The 24,912-nt window shown below is 41.1% G+C and overlaps 2 protein-coding genes across 2 annotated transcripts in view; both read right to left on the bottom strand.

Moving 5' to 3' along the window:
- Positions 1-12,107, bottom strand: part of BTBD8 (BTB domain containing 8) — a 62,742-nt gene extending 50,635 nt beyond the window's left edge. Inside the window, exons 1-2 of the mRNA XM_054980858.1 lie at positions 11,802-12,107; positions 7,420-7,617 (exon numbers count right to left, since the gene is read on the bottom strand). Of these exons, the coding sequence (XP_054836833.1) occupies positions 7,420-7,617; positions 11,802-11,944 (341 nt within the window). The 5' untranslated portion in view covers positions 11,945-12,107. The remainder of the gene's footprint in view (positions 1-7,419; positions 7,618-11,801) is intronic.
- A 1,023-nt stretch (positions 12,108-13,130) lies between these two features.
- EPHX4 (epoxide hydrolase 4) overlaps positions 13,131-24,912 on the bottom strand; it is a 30,172-nt gene continuing 18,390 nt past the window's right edge. The window contains exons 4-7 of the mRNA XM_054981208.1: positions 20,487-20,615; positions 19,396-19,499; positions 15,858-16,006; positions 13,131-14,080 (exon numbers count right to left, since the gene is read on the bottom strand). Coding sequence (XP_054837183.1) covers positions 13,849-14,080; positions 15,858-16,006; positions 19,396-19,499; positions 20,487-20,615 — 614 coding nt within the window. The 3' untranslated portion in view covers positions 13,131-13,848. The remainder of the gene's footprint in view (positions 14,081-15,857; positions 16,007-19,395; positions 19,500-20,486; positions 20,616-24,912) is intronic.

A 24,912-nucleotide genomic window follows, 5' to 3' on the forward strand; every position in this document is an offset into this window, starting at 1 on the left:
TTCAAAAGGAATTAAAATAAGTAGAGCATCAGAAAAACAAAGCTTTATATGCAGAATTTTAACAGAGGTCACAATGCTGAGATACAAGATTTAAAAAATTCCAGGATAGGAATGCAGCTAGGGTTGCCAGGTTCAGGTTGGGAAATTCCTGGAGATTTGGGGGGGGGGGGGTGAAGCCTGGAGAGGGCAGGTTTGGGGAGGGGAGTCCACCCTCCAAAGCAGCCATTTTCTCCAGGGGAACTGATCTCTGTTGCCTGGAGATCAGTTGTAATTCCGGGAGATCTCCAGCCTCCACCTGGAGGCTAGCAAGCCTAAATGCAGCCCTCCAACTGCTGTTGAAACTTATAAAAACTTTTGCTACTCACATATATTTTTGTGTCACAGGCTATAGATAGAGTATTATTCTTGTACTGTAAAAATTCAAAGCCACAGAATCAAATGATCCAACAATTCCAGGAACTGATAACATGTCTAAAACTCACATCATTGCCGACAGAGACAATTTCTGTGAACACTGTCATCGCCAGTAAAAATTGTATACACATGACAAAAATAGGGAACCTTTACAAAAACGGATCCTTTAAGCCCATAAATGGTATACACAGGTGGGTGTGGGCATGCAATCTAGTTTTTAACGATTATGGACTAGTAATGTTTGTGGACATATGTATGGATAAGCTCTTCTCTTGAAAATCTAGAATAAAAAACTGTCATGTGATAAGGACAATTGACCCCAACTCAGTTCTAGCTCTGAAACAAATAACCTGTTTGATTTGGGACAGTCAGCTTCATCTCTCTTTTTATTAAAGGAGGAGTAAAATAAAACTGCTGGGGGTGGGGTTAAATATTTTAAAGATACTTAACATAGATAACACAAGTAGAATCTGCAAGGACCTCAGGAGGGAATCTAATTTCCTCCCATATCCCCTCCCCCTATTATTTCTTTCCCCCCAGTCTCAGGGATCTCTTTTTCCTGCCTCCTTTTTTTCTTCTCACTCACCTTGGGTTGCCAGCTCTGGTTTGGAAAATTCCTGGAAATTTTGGAGATGGTGCCTGAGGAGGAAGGGAAGGAACTCTGAGGGGTATAATGCCATAGAGTCTACCCTCCAAAGCAGTCGTTTTCTCAAGGGGAGCTGATCTCTGTCATCTGGAAATCAGATGTAATTCTGGGAGATCTCCAGGCAACCCCGCAACCACCAGCCAACTTACCTTTCTATGCCCCCATGCCCTCAGTGCTCTCTCCTTCCCTACACTTGACAGCCTCTCCCGGGGGGGAAATTGGGCCAAGTTGCATAGTGGCTGGTACCAGGCCAAGTTGTGTGGGTGGGGAGTTTGCAAAGTTGCAGCAGGGCCTCTCTCTTACAAATCCTCCTCTATCAGGGCGCATGACAGGGATGGTGGGACCTTCTCCAGGGCCATTTCAACCTCCCAGGCCTCTCCTGCCCCCCCCTCCCCCAGCTCTGCTTTAATGAAACCAAGATTTGGGAATATTATTGTGGTTGCCTGGCAACCCCCAAACAATCACTGACTTCCTGAGCATTTTTTTCTTAACGCTACAAGTGTTGTTTCTCTTACTTGGGGAAATTTTAATCCTCATGTGTGTGCATGTATATTTTAGTTACCAGATGTTTCTACTACCCTAGGACTTCCTTCAGTTTTGTAGACTAATCCCTCTGGTCTGTCGCTAGCTCCATTCTGCTGCTCTATTGATCATGTCCTCTATGGTGTAGTTTGGAAATGGCATAGTATTGCATATTTGCAATCGGAAATTAAAAATAACTAAAAAAAAGACCTGCTAATTTCAAAGTTACGAATCTTCAATCCAGTACTTTAAAAATATTATGTTTATCATACAGAATTTAGAAACAACCAGTTGCTACTAATCACAGCAAAAATTCTGATTGCTAAAAGTGTAAAATCAACAGAGAACCAGCTTTTGATAAAATGAGTAGTCAGACAAGGGCAGATGGTAAACATGTTGGGATTGATGTCCTCTTGGATATGATCTCAGTGAGATACTTATTTGCTATGCAGTGAAATGCTAGAACTGAATAATAGCCCTAGAAATCTATTCGTTCTCTTGTATTATTTCTCTTAAAAGCTTTTGCATACTATTAATTTCAGAATATGGGATCAATATTTTAAACACACAAAGCTGTAATGCAAACATTTGTCTACAATAACCATTGTTAAATGTAAAAACACTACTGCTTGGTTTGCCTAAAGCTGTCTGCACTACATCAGTTAATTCAATTTTGCAGCTGCTAATTGGAATTGACAAAAATCTTTGCTTTTCAAGCTGTGGGCACACTGAGAACAACATTTCTCCACTTCAATTTGTAGCATGGCCAATGAATTTCACAATAGGATTTATACATGGTTTTACTAATAGTCTGCCATGGAGCAAGAACACTGTCAAGGTTGCATGACAAGAGGAAGAACATGGGGAAGACAAAAAGACTAGAGATGGATTACAGCTAAGTAAGGTAGTTAAAAAGGAGAATTCAAAGACCTCTAGATATTATACAGTAACAAAATTATAATTATGTAATTCTTATCCACCTTGGGCTTATAATGCTAGAGTAACTGTTCCGGACAGGTCTTTTGATCTAAAAATGGACACGCAAAAAATCTTCAAGTAATCAAAGAACGCATAGATAAAACACAGCCTGAATTAATATAGCTCTTCCCTGCAGGATTATAAAGCACGTTTAATTAAACAATATGCGTCTTGCTCTTATGTTAAAGAGAATTTCCAATATGCAGTTCCCTGTCAAAGCACAAGTTTTCAGTGGCCCTGTCATTTAAACTCTGTCAAACAATCTGTCAACAGCAGCAACTCTTACTCAGTAAGGACAACAAAAGCATTGATCTGGCATGTCATACATTTCATGTAGCACATGGCTTCTGGGACACCCCCCCCCCCACAAATGACTCTCACAGCATCCTTGATAGGTGAGAAAGAAGCCAGTTTCTCTAAGTGAAAAGTATTAAGGATCTGGAAGAGGAAGACTGACAGACCGCTTCTGGCACTGAAAAACTGCAGTCTTGAACATGAGCAATATGTACATGAGGATAACGGAGGAAGGATATGGATGCTACAACTTTTGCTTGGTGCAGTGAATCTCTGTGCTCTCTGTACAGAAAAACTTAGCATCCATCTTAGGCATGTGTACCTTTAAAAATGTAATTTTTTTTTAGTCGGGGCATTCAGGTCCCCAATACTATTTTGGGATTTGAGTTCAGGTTTTTTCCCCTAGGATTGTGGAATTATTTGGCTTTCATTATTCCCTATGGGGGACTATTGTGGGAAGTCACCAAAATTGCAGGGGACCTAGTGCTGTCTGTCCACCAAAGACCCTCCATAGTTTCAAGCAAATTGAACCAAGGGGTCCAATTCTCTGAGCCCCTGAACAAGGAGCCTCAACCATCCTTCTTGTTTCCATTATTTCCTGTGATGAAAATTCTGAAGAAGCCAATAGCCAAATACACAAGAGCAAACACTTGCCCAAAACCTCCAATACAAACAGAACAAGCCCAATGTCAAATCAGAGAATCCAAACTAAACCAATCTCATATTTTTTAAAATACCTAAACTCTCATCTACAGATGGTATTAAAATATAACCAGAATTTTACTTCTTAAACTTCAGCTACAATTAAATTGGGTGTTCCAACAGGAACACCCCCAAGACTCTATGAAAACACAAAACAAAACTGAGAAAAACTATCTTTTAAAAATCATAAAAAAGGCTGATGCTTCCCCTACAACTCTGCCCATAGAAAAATACAGAAAAATTTGAAATAATGTTTTGAAAGAAATTCTACCAGTCCTCAAGATGTCCAGTGGACAAAGAACAAAAAGGTTTTCTCAAGCAGGAAGCAGAAATCCAAAGCAGACCAGAGCAGCAGCACCATCACACTCCAAAAAATCTAATTCTGGAATGGAGTCAAGCTTTTATCCTCTTTTGCCCACACGCAGAATACTCCTCGTACAGCAGCAGCAAAAACAGGAAAATAACACCCTCCCAGCCATGTTTCAGCATGGGGAAACTGCTTGGGAGGGGGACAGGAGCCCTTCCTCCCCCAGCAGCAGCATTCCAAGCCCATTTGTTCTCGCCTTTATTTTTAAAAAGCATTCCCTGCAGCTGCTGTGTAGCTGCAGGGAACCCAGAACCAACTCAGTAAAAACCTGAATATGTAGCTGCCCCTCAAAGTGGGATGTGAGAAACATCATAATGGCGAAGACAGTTCAAGCGCTCCCTCTAACGTCTGATCCTATTCCGTGGAACAGCTGTGTCCTTCCCCACTCCCTTCCATTGCCAGGGAACCCTGAGAAATGGGAGAAAAAAACCAGTCCTGGGGCCTTAAAATGGTAGCTCCAGATATTCCCAAGATTTTTCAGGAATTGATATTCAGTATTCTGGAATTCCAAATACCTTTTCGGCTGACTGATAAGGTATTTTTCAGGTATATTTTTGTACTGAAAATATCCAGCTACTCATCCCTAACCCTTGTACAGAATTCTTGTCTTTAGGAACTTGGTTTTCCCCTTGGCACAACAGAATCCCCAGGTCCAGTGCTTCATTTTCCTACAGAGGAACAGGTGGCTATTTATGTATGTACTGTATGGGAAACAATAAAGGGGTATGCTTGAAGACATATACAATAGGGGTAAAAACCTGCATCTGTTGACCTCCGCTTCTTGACTGCAGGGGAGGGTTTTGTCACTCTCAGGAAACCTAACAAGAGCAATTATGAAACAAATGCACTTATGTCTATGCATCCCCACCCTGAGTTCTATTTCTTAGTCATGCTAGACTGTAACAGAACCAAAGCTTCCATTTCAGTTCTATATGTATATTCCACCTCTTCATTGAACCTGCTTATGCAAAATTCACACCATAGCAAGGCAACTTTCCATTTCATATGGATTTCTTAATAGGCAATATACTGTTTGCACGCAGCTATTGTTACCTCCTTCCAGCAAACCATTCCAGCAGCATTATGTTTCATCCTCAGACACAGTTCTTGAGCCATTAGCAAATTCACATGGGATGTTTAAGTTATATTAGTATAGGAAATGGTTTACATTGCTGCTTTATTTGAATCACTCTTGGCAGTACACTCCCTCCCCCCATATTTCATATTTGGGAATTTTTTGAAAAATTACAATAGGCAGCATAGATTATTTCTGTTCCTCACTAGAAAGGAGCCATAGCGTAACCCAAGACTTCTTCGTTGTTTCTGATTCTGAAGATAGCATCAAATGCAGGAAATGACTTGCATAACAACTGGAACAATCTCTGTAGGTATATATCCACAGCCAGACTCTGTTAAAGCAAACCAAGCTGCACAAAATGGGGAAGGAGAAGAAAAACCCTGCAGAACACTAAACTGTAGTATGTACATTGGTCATTTTGTTGCTTACTCATCTTTGGTTATGGCAAACAAGCCTATGGAACATTGTAAGTCTTGAATACTAGAGAGCTGGTACACTAATACCTAGCTCATAATTCATAATTGTAGCACACACATAAGGTAAATCCCTTTGTGCATGGTTTGGCACTACATGAACAAGTCCTGTGCATTCCTTTCCTATACCTGTTCAGACACAATTGGAATCTTTCACTTCAGCACATCATAGATGGGAACTGGCAAAGTTGTTTGTGCTTCCTTCTCCACCCTTTAACAGGGTTATTTGAAATCTTAATTGGGGGGGGGGCATAAACATATGTGCACACATGTGTGTGTATATGTGAAAGCTAACATGCTTGTAGTAGTTAGTGTGTCAAACTAGGATCTGGCAGACCCAGGTTTTGATCCCCACTCACCATGCAAGCTTGCTGGATGACCTTGGGCCAGTCACACACTCTTAGCCTAACCTACCTCACAGAGCTGTTGTGAAAATAAAATGAAGGGGAGAATGTTGTGGGCCAGAGATCCCACTGGGATGAAAAGTGGGGTATAAATGAGGTAAGGATATAAATAAAATAACAGCTTGCTTCCTTGTAGACTACAACAAACTGTATTTATGTTAAAGCAGAAAGCACTGATGGTCTTTGGTTGTACAAGCAAAGGAGGGATTGCAAAATTGAATTGTTCAAAAAGGCTTTTAAATTCAGATAGGAGGGAGGGGGTCTCTGATGCTTTGCTAATGTTAGGGACCTTAGACTTCACCACTATGTTGCCTTATGTACTGTTGCTTTAAACATGTGCTCCTATGAGCTACCTGTGCTTACTGTTGTCTAATATCTGTCCTAAATTTGCTTATGCTCTGTTTCAGCATTTCTTCAACTCTGTATTGGATTCTTGCTAATGCTATGTCTTTGTAAACTTGTATTTATTTACCCATGGCATAGTTTATGGCTGACTGTACTACTGACTGTACTAATCCCATACTGTGTAGTCCACCTTGAGTCTCAGTGAGAAAGGCGGACTATAAATGACATAAATAAATTAATGCACAGGCCTTTTTTACATAGCACCAAGCACAGCATAACCATATGTCTGAAACATGTGACAGCCTTACTCTTGTACAACATAGATATTTCATATTTTAATTGGCTACTCATTAGTTTTTATTTAGTTTGCCATATGTTTCATAACTGGCCATATATAAAGATATTTACAAGATTCGCATAAATAGTGCTGTGATGAGGAACACAACACACACATGTATTTCATGATTACCCTTGAAACGTCAATTAAGATGCTCTTTCCACCACCAAAAAGCATGCCTGGTTTTTTTAAAAATAAATTTTTGAATAAAATTGGCTAATTCACTTAGAGGACATGCGGAAACAACATGAGTGAAGACGCCAACTATTGTCATTAGCATCACTCAGATCATGTGAACAAGCCCAGCGGACATATGGTCTCTCTTTCTGCCCTCCTATCTGCACAAGATAGTAAGACTTCCACTGTCATAGAAAGCAGAGTTGTTGTACATTCTTCCCTACAAATAAAGAATAAACTAATTTGGAGTCCTGAGTGCAAACTTTAATTGGTCGTTCAATTGTCGTAAGAAGCTATGATTTTCTGTAAAAGAAAATGTCTGATTCATTGGATGTGCACAAAGACAGGACAAAGGGAGGGGCAGGAGAGAGGTGAGCAAACCTGAGGATCTGCTATTATCCTTCATACAGCAACGAATACACATCTGAATGATACCACTTGGTGCTTATGGCTCTGAACTTACAAAACCCAATACTGAAATTAGTTTGAAGTTGTGACAGTACCGTTATCGGACAGGAAATTCACCCCAGCCCAAATTCCTTAGGACAAACCCTAATAATCAGATTCAGACCTTCAAAGCCTACAGAGAAATGGTAACAACCACACGCTGGTCTATTTCCCAGAATAACAAAATACCTTAAAAATACATTTTAAAGAGGAAAAAAGAAAAGTAGAGACCTACTGCAGGAATCTTTTAAATTCAGAGGGTTCCAAGTTCTCCAGATTAAGAACTTCATTGGTGTTCACATTATTTAATGCTCCCCCAACAACATGTGAAAAAAATTCTGGAACTCGGACTGAAAGCAGTGCCTTGTGCGCTTTGAACAAAGTATTTCCAATGCAGAAAGTTATGTCAGTTTGGATTTCCTCTTTAAGAAGCCTGTTAACAGAACAGAAAGAGTAATTAAAGAGCAAAATATAGGTTTAGATGCATCACACAGGTTGTAACATTTATCCAAGTAATTTTTATAACATCTCCACAGTGAAAAACAAATACTAACAAAATTAATGACCTGAATGAAACTGCCCTTGGTTGGTCAGAAAGTAAGCCTTGGGAGCCTTCAAGGTCTTGGAAAGTACATAAAAGACTGTTTTCACATACTATTTGCCCACATATATCAAGCGTAGCCACATTCTCCTGATACCTCTACATGTGTGTTGTGTGCTGTCAAGTCGCCTCCGACCTATGGCGACCCTATGAATGAAAGACCTCCAAAACGTTCTATCTTTAACAGACTTGCTCAGATCCTGCAAACTGGAAGACATGGCTTCTTATATTGAGTCAAGCCATCTCGTTTTAGGTCTTCCTCTTTTCCTGCTGCCTTGCACTTTTCCTAGCATTATTGACTTTTCCAGAGAATCTTGTCTTCTCATGATGTGACCAAACTATGACAGCCTTAGTCTTGTCATTTTAGCTTTTAAAGAGAATTCAGGCTTGATTTGATCTAGTACCCACTTCTTTTTGGCTGTCCATGGTATCCGCAAAACTTTCCTCCAGCACCACATTTCAAATTAATCAATGTTCTTCCTGTCAGCTTTATTTACTGTCCAACTTTCACATCCATACATGGTAATGGGGAATACTATAGTTTGGATTATCTTGATCTTGGTCCCCAGAGAGACATCTTTATCTTTGAGGATCTTATTTAGCTCCCTCACAGCTGCTCTTCCAAGTCTCAATCTTCTTCTGATTTCTTCATTGCAGTCTCCCTATTTGTTGATGATTGAGCCAAGGAACAGAAAATCTTGAATAACTTCAATTTCCTCATTGTCAACTTTAAAATTGTGCAATTCCTTGGTAATCATTACTTTTGTCTTCTTGATGTTCAGTTGTAATCCTGCTTTGGCATTTTCTCCTTTTGTTCTTCATTAGTAATTGTTTCAAGTCTTCACTATTTTCTGCTAGTAATGTGGTGTCATCTGCATATCTCAAATTGTTAACGTTCCTCCCACCAATTTTCACTCCATGTTCTTCTAGATCTAATCCAGCTTTCCTTATGATATACTCTGCATAGAGGTTGAACAGGTAGGGAGATAATATGCATCATTGTCTGACACCCTTGCCAATTGGAAACCATTCTGTTTCCTCTTATTCTGTCCTGACAGTAGCCTCTTGTCCAGACTAAAGGTTGCACATGAAAACAATCAGATGTTGTGACACCCTCATTTCTTTTAAGATTCTTCATAGTTTTTCATGATCCACACAGTCAAAAGTTTTGCTGTAATCTATAAAGCACAGGCTGATTTTCTTCTAAAATTCCCTGGTATGTTCCATTAGCCATCGTAAATTCACAATGTGATCTCCTGTGCCTCTTCCTTTTCTGAATCCAGCCTGAATGTCTGGCATTTCTCATTCCATATATACAGCAAGAGTCTTTGTTGTATAATTTTGAGCATCACACCATCTCTATTTTGTTTCTGAGAAAGTTCTAAAGAATGCCTTTTTTAAAGTTTTGGCAGTTTGAGTACACATGTACTTTATATTAAATTTCATCCCCCCACCTCTGTATCCTTAGAAGTTAAATCACTGGAGTACATTTTGTAGGCTGCCAACCTCCAGGTTGGGCCTGGAGTTCTCCAGTAATTTCCTTTCTCCTGATTGCCCAGATCAATTCCCCTGGAGAAAATGGCAAGTTTGGAGGGAGGACTCTATGGCATCACATCCCTGCAGAGCTCCCTCCCAAAACTTTGCCCTCCCCAGGTTCATCCCCCAAACCTCCAGGAATTTTTCAACCTGGAGTTTGGCAACCCTAACATTTTGAATCTAGTACATACACACGTATATGTGCATAAACATGAAGGCATTATCTATAGCCTCCTTGGTTCTACACACTGGTGAAGTTCATTTTGAACTGGTAAGTATTATTATAGCTTTCTATCCATCACATTTTTATCCCACCTCTCCTCCAAGGATCTCAGGGCAGCATACATGATTTTCCTGCATCTCTATTTTTCAGTCTATCATCAACCAAAAACAAATTCTTCTTTGTTGTCTAAATATAAGACTGTATATGTTGCAGACTGGGCCTAAGTTGTAGCTGTAATATATCATACATAACCAAATCCATGATAAGATTCACCAATTTCACCTTCATACCAAACTTATGCTTTATTTATCCCCCCCCCCTTTTAGCTATTTATTTTTCTTTAGCTCTTGGGAAACTTGGTGGGGAAACAGGGTGTTAGTTTTTGATTATTTATACTTGGTGAAAAGAACAAAAATATGAAATAAGCAAGACTTGGCTACAATATCTTCTTGATAAGATTGCTGTAATGATTGTAAGATCTTATGTGCTTGCTGGAAGGAGCTAAAGCCAGCAGAGTATCCAAGACACCTTCCACATAGGGGAGGAAAAAGTTGCCCCCGAGTACAAGCAAGCAAGCAAGCAATTGGGATGGAGGTGCATGGGGGACAGCATTTACACTCACTGCTGTCATCACCCTTCCCCTTCTTGCTGCTTTCCACATCACTGCCAGCAATTAACAGCTGATCTGTAGTTGTGTTAAAGCATTCCCCACAGGAATATGGCCATTTTTCCTTTGGACAGGAGCCTCAGTTTAAAGGGGAAATATGTGGGGTGTGAAAGCAAGAAAAAAAGTAGTAGTTAGGGAGGAAAGGTAGTATCAAAGCTTCACACAGAAGACACTCAAGCAAGTGCTGTTTCAAGGCTATAAACTGGGGAATACATTGGAAGACAGGATGTGGAAGAAATAATGTAATTTAGAATTGTCATAAGCCACTTGATTTTGACGACCTTATGATAAAAAACAGGACATAAATAGTCAATAAGTTACGTTTTATGCAGGGCTACCTTTAAAAATCAGGATAATTTAGCATAGGGGTCTTCAAGGTAGCACTTGTTGATGACTTATCCGGTGCCTGCTAAATGTTTTTAGAAAGTAGGTGAGGCCAAGTGGGGCTTTTGCCTAGCAGGGCTTCTGATTGGCACTTGGAAATATGACGACTGAGTAGATTTTTAAAGAAATTGCTTAGGCAGTACCTGCCACCACAGCACAAGGTTCTTCACTGTGTAACTTAAACTGTGTGAATGCAAAAATATTTTTAAACAATATGCTCATTTAAAAAGGCTAAATAGAACTTCTACCTGAAATGTTAAGAGGGTTATTATCAGAATTATGCATAACCTTGCTCACTGATAGTGTGTGGTTGGCTCTGTCCCTTGTGGCAATCATTTTGTGGCTGGTTTTGCCCCTACTGCAACCATTCTGTGGTTGTGCCCATCACCCTGTGCCATAATTCCAAAGGTGACCATAGACTCAAAATGTTGGTCCCCCTGGCTTAGCTACCCAAAATAGTACCCTGGTGCTAGCTAGAGATTGTTATGTGCTACTTCAGTGGTTATCAGTTAAATATTAGGACCAATTCAAGGCACATTTGACCTTTAAAGTCTCAAGCAGTCTGGATTCTGGGTGCCAGCGGTTTACTTCTTGCCATATGAACCTCTGTGCTTAGTGAGAATCCCCTCCAGATACCTTTTACATGATCAATATGGGAAAGCACAAAGCTTTTTTCAGTGGTGGCTGCCATTCTATGAAACATCCCCCACCCACCTGGGAAGTCTTCCTGGTTTTTCCCCTCTTCAGGCCTTTAAACCAGACTATTATTTTCCTCAACTCCTTTGGATAGCACTGACGTTTTTCTACTGTGTAATATAATAATTATAAACCCTGACTGTTATAACCCTACTTGTGTGCTTGAATGGCTATAGATGATTTTATAGTACTTTTATATGCATCATGTATAATTTGTTTTTAATTTTTAAACTATATGATAAACGTCTGGGGGCGGGGCTGGAACATAAGGTCAGGTTATAAATCCGTAAAAAGCTTAACATTTATCAGATTTTACTTTTATCAACCTAATACGCATGTATGTTTGGGTGCATGCACAACCAACAGCCTTTCTCAGCTCGAGAAGAAAAAGCCCACACGCTTTTTTTTTTTTAACGTTTCGTGTACAAAAGTGCATGTGACTCGGCTTGGAAATGCCCCGGTCCGGTCTCTGCGCATCCAGCCTTCCGCCTCCGCTCCACCTGCGCTTACCTGTTCACATCTTGCCTCAGTTGCTCAGCCACCGTCTCCTTCAGCCGCCTCCTCTCCAAGGCGCCCCTGGCACCGCCTTTCCCTCCTCCTTCCTGGCCCCCCCCTGACCCTCTGCAGGCGGCGCCCCCCCCACACCACGCCATGCAGTCAAGGCAAGGCAAGAGCTTGCCCAGTTGTGTAGGGAACCAAACCCCACACAGTCTTACGCCACTTGCGCATACTATAAACAGCAGACGGTCCCTCGGACGCCGTTTGACCCTGCCCTCCGCTTCACAAAACACTTCCCTCTCCAGCCCGAGAGACCCTCGTTTCTACATTAGCCGCGTTTCGCTCACGCAGGGACCCTCTCAAAACAACACACTAGCAGGCGTTTTCTGTGCTACTTAGGCGGAGCCGAAAATATCCCCGCCCCTTCCTTCTCATTGGGCAAGAGAAGGCTCGGTTTCCGTGCAGTACCCTCCAAGTCCCGCCTCCATCTTGTTTACTTTGCTTGCACCCATAGCGAGGAAGGGCGATAGCTGCCGGGGAGGGGCACTGGCTATAAGCGAGGGCGAATGAGATCCTAATCCCCAGAAGGAGCAGTATAGAAGCACGCATATGGCAGAGACCACAGAAGCGATCGGGTATTTACACATACGGCGACCTATGGCACAGTACCATTTTGGTGGTCGCTGTTTTGATGGTTTTATTGGCCGGTTTTTAAAAATTCTGTAGCGTTCTACTGCTTGCATCATAAATGTTTTTGCTACTCCAATTTGCACTGATATTTTACAATATGTATTTTCAGGGGGAGTACGGAGGAACGGAGTTCCAGCACCTCTTGAAAATACTTGGCAATAGTGCTTGAAAATAATATGATTTCAAAGAATCCCATGTGTTTCTTCCTCATTTCCCTCTTGAGAGTTCCACCACCTCTTTTCCCAGTAAAAAAAAATCCTGTGTTTTTTTAACTTTGGTAAGTTTCTGCTTGCTTTCCTAGAAATTATGTTAAAGCTTTTATGGTTGACCTGTGTTTTCAGTTCATTCATAACAAGAGACAAAAATGGTGGCTGCCATTTGAGATGCTGAATGCAGTGTGGCTTTCCCAGTAATTCAGTGCTCAGGCTAGGAGGGAAAAGGAGGAGAGCCCTTGTTGAAATCCACAAAGCCCACTAACCAGTTGACCTGGAGGGAGGCAAACTTGTCCCCCTCCCTTTACTTCTCTAAAAACAGTTGCTAAAGGAGGCTGTCACAAAAGCAGAGAGCCAAGAACCTAGCCCTCCCCTGGAAATCAGACACTGATTTTGATAGGGATATGATGAAGAAACCAGCTAATTGGTTACTTTTTAATGTCATACATACAGACATCTCTTTATAAAGAGCTCGGTACAGTGCACCACATTAGTTGCAGTTTATTAGAACAAGGCAGATACTAGGACACACAAGTCACAATCAGAGTTCTTCAGTCTCTTAAGTTTTTGAAACTTGTGCATACATCCTAGTTTTTTCCAGTTAACACCACTGCACAGGAAGCTATCAACTGGCATTACAATTTGTCACTTTATGATCTCAGATGTGCTTGGACAAAAGTTTGTTTTCTTTAGACTTTTATGCTAACATGTAGACCCAAAGATCAATTAACGTCTTGAATGGTAAAAATATAGTTAAAAAAAATCCCAACCAGTAGAATGAAAATTGATCATTATACCAGCAGCAACTTCTTCTAATACCCCTGCACTGATTCATTATAAATTTTTAAAAGGCACCACACATTAGAATTTTAAAGCAAGTGAGTAACCAAAACTAAGCAACTTTCTGTGAGTTCCTTATTGTACAAGCACAAACATTTTAAGGCAAGTATCTCATGTGCAAAATACAGAATACAGGTAAAACCAACATTAACATTACATAGTCTTACACCACCTTCTTGTAATAACATTGGCATCAATACATACAGTACACTGAAAACATTTTCTCTAGCACAGCTCGGTCTAGGCTGTAGATGTGGCCCTGATCACAATTAACGAGCTTTTAACATTTAGATTGTGCCAGCAAAGAAAGAAAAAGTTCACTCTCTTTTTCTTGACTCTTCTTTTAGAAAAGTCCATATCAACTTGTTCACGATGTCAGGTTGATCTTGTTGGAGCCAGTGGCTAGCATCAGATAGAATGGTCAGTCTAAACTGATTTTTCACATAAATTCTTGTGATTTCTGCCATCTCAACCTCCATAAAAGGATCTCTTTCTCCCCATAGCAACAGAGTAGGCATGGTGACCTCATGGTGTTGAAGAGGTAGGCAACTTTAAAACAAAGTAACTAAATAATTATCTTATTATTTAAAAAGAAATCATGACAGATTATTCAGTTTGGCTGTATTTCACAGTACGCTGTACCAATGCAGTAAGGGAGATTCAAGCATGGTACCCGGTTTCCACATGCAGCCAATATGGATACAGATGAACATTACAATACACATCCCAATCCCACTGAAGTAGCTGCATCTGTCTTTGAATGCAGAAAGTCATATGAATCTCCATCTAGGATCACTAGCTGCAAAGCTGGATCAAGTCCAGATAAATGTATACAAATTTCTCAATTTAATAAATTATCTGAAAATTCCTTTTTATTTTTAGCACCAAGCACCACTGCCCTTAATTTGTTATAAAATCAATGTGTGTTATGTGTCATCAAGCCACTTCCAACTTATGACAACCCTGAATGCCCTTCAAAACATCCTATCATTGACAGTCTTGCTCACATCTTGCAAACTGAAGCCTGTAGTTTCCCTTATTGAGCAAAGCAATCTCATCCTGGGTCTTCAACTTTTCCTAGCATTACTCTCTTTTTCAGTGAATCTCGGTTTCTCATTAAATCAATAAAGGAACCTAATTACTCTTCCATGGGTTGTATTGTTCTTTCAGGCTAACAAAGTCATTGTACACTATATAAAGGCTAGATCTTATGAACTGTGAGCACCAAAAGATTGTGGAGCAAATCTTCCCTGTTTGCCCTTCTTTCGGCAGTCAAGAGAAATGCTACACAGTAATATTCCTTCTTTCTCCAACCTAGTCCAGGATGTCCCTTGTCCCTGTACATCACCCTTTGGAAGTAACGAGGTTGCTGGGAAAGTGGACAATGCCACTTCTGCAAGTTCCTTGCACTCCAAGTTCACAGGATCCATCCCACTGTCCAATTACAGGTCACGTGGATTGATCCATGAAGGAATCATAAGCAGATATGCCAATTTTATGAATAAAAGGTTAAAACAGATGTTTGTGCCTTTTCCAGTCTTGTAGCTCTACATTACGGTAATCTACAAGATGAGGGCTTAAATCTGCTATATCTCAAAGCATTGGTATAAATTAGATGCTATGCAGTCATGCAGTAACACTGGATAGGTAGTTTCTGGGCTAGGAAAATCTCATTCCATGCACCTAAAATTGGGTGTTACTGCAACTTTTCAGCAACTCTACCACTGACATTCCTGAGATGCTTTCATAGAAATTCTAATTAATTCAAGCTAGCAACTCCCTGGCTAAATGCCACAGATCGCTTGATGATGTTGTGATTTCTCACTGGGCCCCAGAGGCCCATCTAGGAAAACTTAAAATAGAATTCCCCAAAAATACAACAGAGATTCTCAGTTTCTCTCTGACTTACACAAACCTCTCCCAGAAGCAACTCTCATGTTCATGAATGGAAAGTTTTATCATTACATTTATATTATCATTAGATTTGTATTAAACATTTTACTAAAAGATTCAGCAAAAACGTCAGTCATATTAAACAGAACTTTTAATATGAATACTCTGTTCAGAACCATGCACGTTGTTTCTGGGCTTAAAGAACTGGTCTAGTTGCATGATTCTTATGGCGCTCTAGCTCTGCTGCCCTAGTCCAACACTAACTACAACACTAACTACTAATGCTGTGCAATTTGGCTGAGATCAAGTAACTGGTCCCACTGACTTAATATCTGTCCTTAATTAACACATGCCCCCAAACCAAGCCCTATAGGTTCACTCTTATGTGCTTGTGGCTAGGATATTTTGTTTCAGCCAAGAGCAAGATACTGACCTGAAAAGGTTTCTGTAGTGGTTAATGGGACCAGTTAGTGCTCCTGGCTGGGAAAAAACATAAAGGTAAGCTTCAATATCTTCTGCTGTTAGCTTACAGCCTTTCCTTCCTATTCCAGTAGATGGGCCGGTAAAGAGGTTTTTCAAGGTCTACGGCAATAAATAAGAAAATAGATAAAAGATATTTTAAAATGACTGAAATTACTAAGTAGTTACAAATCATTACCATTGTCATATTTTCAAGTTGAGTAAAAAACTTGCTTTATATAAATCAGCCTCCCATTATTATTTATGTTTAAACTAAAATTAGAAAGTATGACTTTTTCCATAAACTGATCAAATCTGCAAACAGCGCACATTAGTAAAGGAAAGCATTTGGAGATATGACTGTCAGACTGCTTTAAAGAGGACATGGTTTTGTCTTGGAATACTGTTTTATGTCAACCCTTTTAACTGCCATAGATTGCCTTAAAGAAAAGCCCCTCCTTTAGTGTTCATAGGAATCTAATCCAGGATAAGGATCACAAGCAATATTTTATTGAGCAGATTACATTTGTCATTGAGCTAGAGGTATGAAAAGCAGGATGCCTAGAGTTTTGGACTTAGACCTGCAAGACCTGGGCCGTTTCCAGATGGCTTACCTGAAGCCGCTCCATGCCTCAATGTTGTGGATCGTGCTGGGGAAAATGCGAAATACCGCATTTTCTCACGCTAGTTTTGCGCGACGTCGCGCAAAACTCGCACGAGAAAACGTGATATTTCGCGTTTTCCCCGGCACGATCCACAACATTGCGGCATAGAGCGGCTTCAGGTAAGCCATCTGGAAACGGCCCTGGGTTCAAATCCCTTCTCAGTTCGCCATGTGGTTTTGGGCCAAACTCTCTCCTCTCTGCCTAATGTGCACCAATGTTATTAGGATATAAATTGGAAAAGACAAGTACACAGCCTTTACCTGCTTGAAAAAAGGGCAAAATAAAAGCAACGAAGATACATCTAAAGGCCTCTTCGTACATAATGAGTTAGATGCTATGAACCATGGGTGGAAGAAGTTCACAGAATAAATTGCTTCTCAATTCTCCTTACAACTCACTTTTCTCCCTGGAAAAATGTTCCTAAGGGTCAGAGGCCATTGGGAACGGAGCAGGCTGAAGCTACAGGGTCTACTCAGGTTGCCAAATGCCCTCTCCCTTTAATAGAGGCTTAATGTGCAGAAATGGTCAGGTGAAACTTTTCAGGGCATGGTGGCTACTCTTTGAGTTAGAGTTTGAGAAACAGGTCAGCAGAAATCACCTGTATCCTTCAAAAGCTCTTTCACAAACTGAGCTAGGGCTCTCGTAAGAGTGTGAAAATTTCTGCCAACTTTTTTTTTAGGGCAGCCGTGTACAGCATTTCATCCTTTCTCTAAGAGACTTCTGGCTCTCAGGAGCAGCTTTTGGAGACACACGCAGAGGAATGCAGTGGGAAGAGTGAGAGAACCGTTCATGGGATTCAACCCTGGGTTTTTTAGGTATATAAATGTGCACCTAAAATGACCAGCATGGATGTAAGCAAACACATGCACCATAAAATGTAAGGGGCAAGGGTTGGCTGACTCTATGACAGGCCTAGGTTTGTCAAGTAGTAAGTATAAAACTAGTTTTTAGTATTAGGTTTTCAGCAACAAAGGGTTACACCACAGTGACTAAGTTGAGCATTCATATTCAGAGGCAGAAAACCTCTGAATATCAGTGTTAGCCAGCATCAAGGGAAGGCCTTGGACTCCATACCCTGTTTACTGGCCCCCAAGGCAACTGGTTGCCTGCTGTGTGAAACAGCATGTGGGACTAGATGGACTACTGGTCTGATCCAACAAGGATCTTCTTAAACTCTTATATTCTTATCTTTTAAAAATGATTTTTAAAAGATTTCTAGCAGGAATGATTTTGAATAGTCTAATTTTAAAGGGGAATTTCTCAATGGGCATTTTGATACAGCATGAAACGTCCTTGCATTATCTGTGCGCGTGTGAGGGTGATCTTAATGTGGGACTGAAAGCAGAATATACATTAAAATGAAATGTATATTCAAACCAGCATTGATATTATATTTGAACAAGCATCTCATTTTCTCTTCCACTCCATACTATTTCCTCTTTCCCTTCCCTGAAAGACCAGATGCACAGTGGAGAACCCAGAAGGGACATTTGGAGGCACCTGATTTCCCCTGTATCCCTTTTCCCCTCTTCTTGGCAACCCCCATCTTCTCACATTTCCCTGCTTTCCTCCAAACAATCTACCTTTTGTCTGCCCCCATATCTTAAGCTATATTTATTATTTATTTACTTCATTTATACCCTACCTTTCTCCAAAACAGAAACCCAAAGCAGCTTACATCATTCTCTTCTCCATTTTATACTCACAATTAACGTTGCAAGCCTCCAGGTGGTAGCTAGAGATCTCCCGGAATTACAATTGATCTCCAGGAAACAGAAATCAGTCCCCCTGGAGAAAATGGCTGCTCTGAAGAGTGTATGGCATTATACCCCACTGAGGCTTCTTCCCTCTCCAAACCCTGCCCTCTCTAGGCTCCACCCCCCAAATCTCCAGGCATATCCCAACTTGGACCTGGCAACCCTATTCACAATAACCCTGTGAGGAAGGTTAGACTGAGTGTGTGTGATTGGCCCCAAATCACTGAGCGATCTTCCAGTCAGATCAGGGATTGGAACCTGATCTCCCAGATCCTAATTTGACATCCTTACCACCACTCCACACTGGTTTTTGTGGGGTGGCTGCTGTGGAACAGTAGCAAGCAGCCAGGCCTGGCTGAGTCATGCAAGTCACATGGTAACAAGTCACCAGCCTGGCAAGCCTGGCTCTGATGAGTCCTCCCACAAAGGCCAAAACAGCCTTGGAAAAAGCCCTTCCCTCCTGCCTTTTACTGACAGAAACCAAGGCTTAAATGCTGGCAATACTGTTGTGGTTGTCTAGCAATTGCCATTGAGGGCATTCGTTTTTTAAAGCTACAGTTGCTGTTTCTATCATTTTGAGGGTTTTACACCTCCCCACAGTTTGTGTGTGTGTGAAAGAGATTTCAGCTTTTTCTTAAAAGACTGAGGCTTTTCTTACGTTTGTAGAAAGAGCTGTCTTGTCAGTCCATGGCCCCAGTCTCTGGATTTAAATATCGACAAATGAGGCCATTGTTGAGAATTAGATATGTTGATTACATGTGGTAACTCAAAAAATTAAAGTATCATTTGTGAAAATGACCTAACAGTCTGATCATTATGTCTGTTTTTTCCAGAGGTACATTCCCCTGAATTCAATTAAGTTTACTCTCAAGTCTCCGAGGACATATAAAACATGTACATCCCACAAAACAAGAACACTTTTGTGTGTTTTTACACTCACGTACAATTCCTAATAATCAAATAAACACTCAAGACAGTCTCCTAGCATTAAAAGTAAATCTTTCATTCTTGCATTGAATTTTTTCCATGCTTAGGGGGGCAGTCGTCCTATCAAAAATACATTCAACAAGCTGTATTTCTAGACACTCACCTTGAAATCATTTATTGTAAACATAAGTTCAGGAAACCATGGCATCTGGAAGAAGTAGTAGAAAGCGGATTTCATCATTTGTGATGGATGTCGCAGAATGTATTCTTTAAAAGGAAAAATGAATGAACAAGAAAAGCTGAGGACTTGAAATTTGGCGAAACTCTACTATACTTTTTAATATGTGGGAACTACTAAAGTAAAATTGCCTCACTAACCAATATAATTTCTTCTTAATCGCTCAGAATCAAGAAGGAAGTATGTAAAAGAGCTGAGCTGAGCTGAGCTGCAAGTGATTCATTTGCTCTAGCAAACTCAGTGTTTTGAACAGCATAATTGTCAGAACCACTCACAGTGAAAATAAAATTGACCAGGATAAAGGCATCAGCAAGGGATCAGATTTTAAGGCATGAACCCTTAAAATGGATGCATCTTGCTAAAAGCAAAGCAGTTAGTAGGGCTGCTGAGGGTCCTGTACTATACTCAGGTTCTCCATTTATACCATGCACAGCTTTTGAACTAATTCTCCTTAGAGTGCTCCTAATTTCCTTCCAGTGGTTGGGGATCTATTCTTTCTTCCAATTCTTTTCTGAAATTGGCATCACCCTCCTCTCTATGCTAGAATTCCATATAGATGACAGCCTGGTGGATTCCAGCTTAAAAACAGGCGAGTTTTGTCAGGACCAGGATCCTAAAATTATTGAGATGATCAGGATGAAAAAAAATACTGTTTCACATAATATACAATTAATGTATGGAATCTGTTGCCACATGATCATGTCAGCACGGAGCTTAGATGTTTTTAAAAGGGGATTAGACAAATTCACAAAGGCTAAGATTATCAATGGCTATTTTTCATGACAGCTAGATGAAACTGCCAGGTTCTGAGACAATATACTACTGAATAACAAACGTTGGATGAGGGAAGACAAAGAATCAGGGAGCATTATTGCCCTTGTTTCCTGCTGATGGACTGTCTGGATTATTAGCTGGCCACCATGGGAAATAGAATGCTGAACGAGACGTCCACATCGTCTGATTCAGCAAGACTCATCTTATGTTCTTGAATTCTGCCCCTGCTCCCCAAAACTCACCTGTAAAAACAGAGGGATGTGGAAAATTAACAACAATCAGCTTAATCACCATTTCTGGGTAACAAATAGCGGCTAGCCAAGCGATCATTCCACCCCAGTCGTGACCAATCAGCACACACTTGCTGTATCCTGTTATTTAAAAATAGATTTCGACAGTTGTTTACTAACAGTTGCCACCAAATAAATTATCACATAAAAGGAAATGGCAGTAGATGTAGCATAGCTACCGTTAGCTAGCAATATCTGTTTCACTGTTTTTTATGCCACCAGTTACATTATTACTTCTATAAATAAATCTTTTAAAAGAATGTAGAATTATAGCAGCAAAAATAGCAAACCCAATAAGCAGCAAATTTAAGGTAACAGTGTCTAAAATCTCATGTCCCTGTATAACTGTAATTCTTTAACTTTACTGTAGAACTGTGGTCTTCCAGACCTGAAACCCCCTTTTAATTCTCAGATGGCAGCATGGGATCCATGGAGGGGCAAACATGTGACATCACAGTCATATTACAGGAAGAGAAGAAGTCAGAGCTATGGCCTTAAATGGAACATTGGGGGTGGGAGTGGAAGTGACCAGGCTGCGGAAAGAGAGCACTTCTGTGGAGAAAAGGTTCTCTGCAACTGCTTAATGCTAAAAAGAAAACCTCTCCACCTCTGGATGAGCTTGCCTCGTTGTCCTGTTGTTTGTCTAAGCACATATGCAGAGAGAGAGAAGAGGTGTGGTATAGCCCTGTTCTCTATGCAGTTGCACCAGGAGCTGGTCCTTCAAAAAAGCAATGTGAAAATGGCAACTCTATCTAGGTGCTCACAACCCAACAGGAGGAGCTTCACAACCTACTTGAGGGTTATGATCTGCAGCTGAAGATCACTGTTGTAGATTGCTGTTAACAGCCTGGCTCAGGGGATCTTGGCACCCAAAGAAAAACACCTATCTGCTGTCCAGACTCCACCCCAGTAAAAATGTAATAATTGATCACTTGCTGAACACAAACAGTGCTGACCATAGTGGCTGCCTCAAACTACCTAATGCTTGAGCTAACCTGAATCTTAGCACCTTTAGCTGTCTACATATGATGACAATACGAACATGAGCTCAATCCAAACTGGAACTGGTCAGGAGGATCCAAAGAATTGCTCTACCAGTTACCTGCACCTAAGCAAACTTTGGATAGGTTTCTTGAACAGCATTTACTCGCTCACTCTGCTACAAGACAAATTATTTTGGAAATGAGGGGATCACATAAGGACTTTTGAGATTGTCATGAGGTTCTGTAAAAATCCACTGGAAGAGCTACCTTAAATTAGCTCTGTGGATCCCAGCCATTGTGTGCAACTAATATGGCATGAAGCACTTTTATAGAGATTCTTGTTTGAATCTGGATCTGGAGGCAGGGTTGATAGCCATTTGTGACTAATAGAATAAGTGGACTGAGACCTGCCTCCGATTTCCATATATGCAGTTGAAGGTAGAATGATTTGTGCATATGGAACTCCTATTTAATGTGCCCAGAGCCCCCGTTATGTGCACTATCCAATTGCTACATGCATGTGCCTATTCTTAACTGATTTATTATTTATTTCATGTATATCTCATCTTTCTCTCCAACAGGGAACCAAAGTCACTTACAATGTTCTCTTTTCCTTAGGGCAGCCAGGTGCCCGCCAGTGGAGGGCAAACTCCCAACAGTTTGTCCTTCTGCCTTACAATTGGCAGGAAGAGGCAAATTGCCTGGCAATTGCCCACCACTGGCAAGCAGCCCAAGCAAATGGGCATGCATGCCTCCGTGCCCCCATAGTGATGACATCACTTCTGGAAGTGACATCATTGCATGGAGGCGGGAGTGTCTGTGCCCTTCACGCCAGGGCTAATTCCTTAAGAACCAGCCCCAAACATAGCATTTGTGGTCGCTTCTCAAGGAATCAATCCTCATGCAAAGCATGCACTCCTGCCCCCCACATGACGACGTCACTTTCCCCCTAGCAACCTTACCTCTCCTCCATTTTTTAGCCTTACAACAACCTGTGACTTAGGTTAAATGAGAGTATGACTGACCCAAGATCACCCAGCAAGCTTCCGTGTCAAAATGAGGACTTGAACATGAGTCTCACAGATCTGAGTTTGACACTTTAACTCTATGCCACATTGGTTCAATGGAGGACAATTTTATTATTACTTATTTTATTGTATTTATATTCCGCCCTCCCTGCAAGCAGGCTCAGGGCGGATAAATGTCTGCTTTTTACTTTGGGGGGTATTTAACCTTCAAAATACTTTATTCTATTATTTTGTGGTTTCCCCCAGGTTTATCAAAATCATCCACCTTAGAAGGGGTCCCATCATGCAGCTTTTTTTGATCCACATAGTGGGACCAAGTTAAGAATTAAATATATTATTCAGCATTATCAAGCAACCGGCTGTATTTCATGGCCATTTTACACAGTTGTGCAGAGGTAAACTCAAATGCGTCAGCCAGCCTCCTTTCCCAGCTTGGCCTCTTCCTCTTGTTCCATCCTGCCTTTATGACACATCTGCAAGAGTGCTATGATCTATTTTTGGGACCAGATCCACATTTTGAGAACTACTGATGCAGGTGACCACTGAAAAATGTAACCCATTTCTTGGATCTGAAGTGCTATCCATTCTACCACATCAGCACCACCTCATTCCACTGCATATGTAGACTAGGCCTCATTTGATCAAGAGGAGGAGCCAGAGCCATTTGAGAAATGTGGAGAAGCTAAAGAGACCCTGGAGCTAGAGATTTTAGTAGATGCCAGGGCTGCAACTAGGAACTCATGGATCTATGCACAGCTGCTGGATATGGTGGTGAGCCCCAAGCAAGGCTTTTAAAAACACAGCGTAGTTCCAAAAGAACATTCCTGCAGTTCAAAAATTCAAGTCTTCTGCATTAGTGCTGTCAAATTTCTAGTTCTGTGGCTTTCCTCTATATCTAGGCCTCTAAGAGTAATGGAATGCACACATGCAAGGCAAAGCACACTGGGTTAGAGCTAGCGCAAAAATTTCCACTTGCACTACAGTTCTTGCATACGCAGAACTACAAGTAAGAGATTGTGGTAGCTCCTGCACAAAACCAAACTTCTTATATCCCCTCCTGTGCAAGACATTGTGCAACCAATTACTGGGCACTGTATTATGTAGGGAAGAATAATATGTAGGGAGGAAAGTGCTAAGTATTGCACAAGATCTTCTGCAAGCAGAATTGCATTAAGTCTGTTTATGTTTTTGCTTCGCTGCATCCAAGCCATGAGGCAAAATTACAATTTTATATCACCAAACATTTCCAGATTTTCTTGAAAAAAACCTACCCATCAAAACTACACTATTGTGTTTCTTGCGCAGTAAAGAGTTCCTGGCTCCTACCATTGGTTCTCTCCTATTGCTAAGGAGTATAAAGCTGTCCTTTTCATGAAGATACTTTCCTGGACAACGACAGTCCTTACTGGCTCTGATCCTAGAGATGCCAGGGAGAAGGGGAACCTGGCACTTACCTTGTGCGTTCTCTTTTTCGTGTGTGCATGCTCCTGGCATGGGGCTAATTTTGGCCTGCACAGAAGCACACATGTGGCTAGCACAACAACACCACTTTAGGAAGTGATATTGTTGTGCCTCACTGGGAGCGTGCCCAGTGTGTACTTTCCCGGGTTGCCTGTTGGTGGCGGCCGATCTCCCGAGGGCTTACCACCTCCTGGCGATCGCCAACGATCATCAGGGAATGGGGCAAACCCCTGGGAGATTGCCCACTACCAGTGGGCAACTAGGAAGCTATCTGATCCTGTGACTTCTGGGTTTGGGCTCTCACTTGACAGCGGTTTATTGCTCAGATCAGAAAGTGCTCAGATTCAGGCAAATATTAGAATGCAGATCAGATATCAAGACTGATCAAGCCATTCAGGGATGGGTGGTAATGGAGCAGACAGAGGAAAATGCAGTCTTTAATATTTTACACTGAAATGCCTGCTTAATAGGATCCAGTTCTGTTTGTAGGTCTGTTATGAAAAACATATGTTAGGGCTTATTCAGACAATCATTATGGGTATTAATTTGCACTGTACTTCCACAAACTGAATTTTATGGGTAGCACTTCTACAATCTTCCCTAGTACATTACTTATTATGCATGCAAATGTGTAAGTGCTGATGCATGGGCGTGGTAATAGTCATATAGCAGAAACAACCTCGTTTTTTGCTATTGTCCCTTTGAAAAAGCTGTAAGGTTGTGCATTCCAGTACAGGTGTGCGAGACCACAAAACTACTTGAGGAAGCTGAGGGAAACACAGCTCTTGCAATACTGTCATGCTTGAGTGCTCATGCAACAAGGAAGTTCACAAAAGAACACAAACTTTTAGAAAGGTTGGGGGGGGGGGGCTGTGTCATCACCCAGAAAGTGCCAGTGACTGTCAA

Source organism: Eublepharis macularius, chromosome 5 (genome assembly GCF_028583425.1).
Source record: "Eublepharis macularius isolate TG4126 chromosome 5, MPM_Emac_v1.0, whole genome shotgun sequence".
Classification (NCBI taxonomy): Eukaryota; Metazoa; Chordata; class Lepidosauria; order Squamata; family Eublepharidae; genus Eublepharis; species Eublepharis macularius.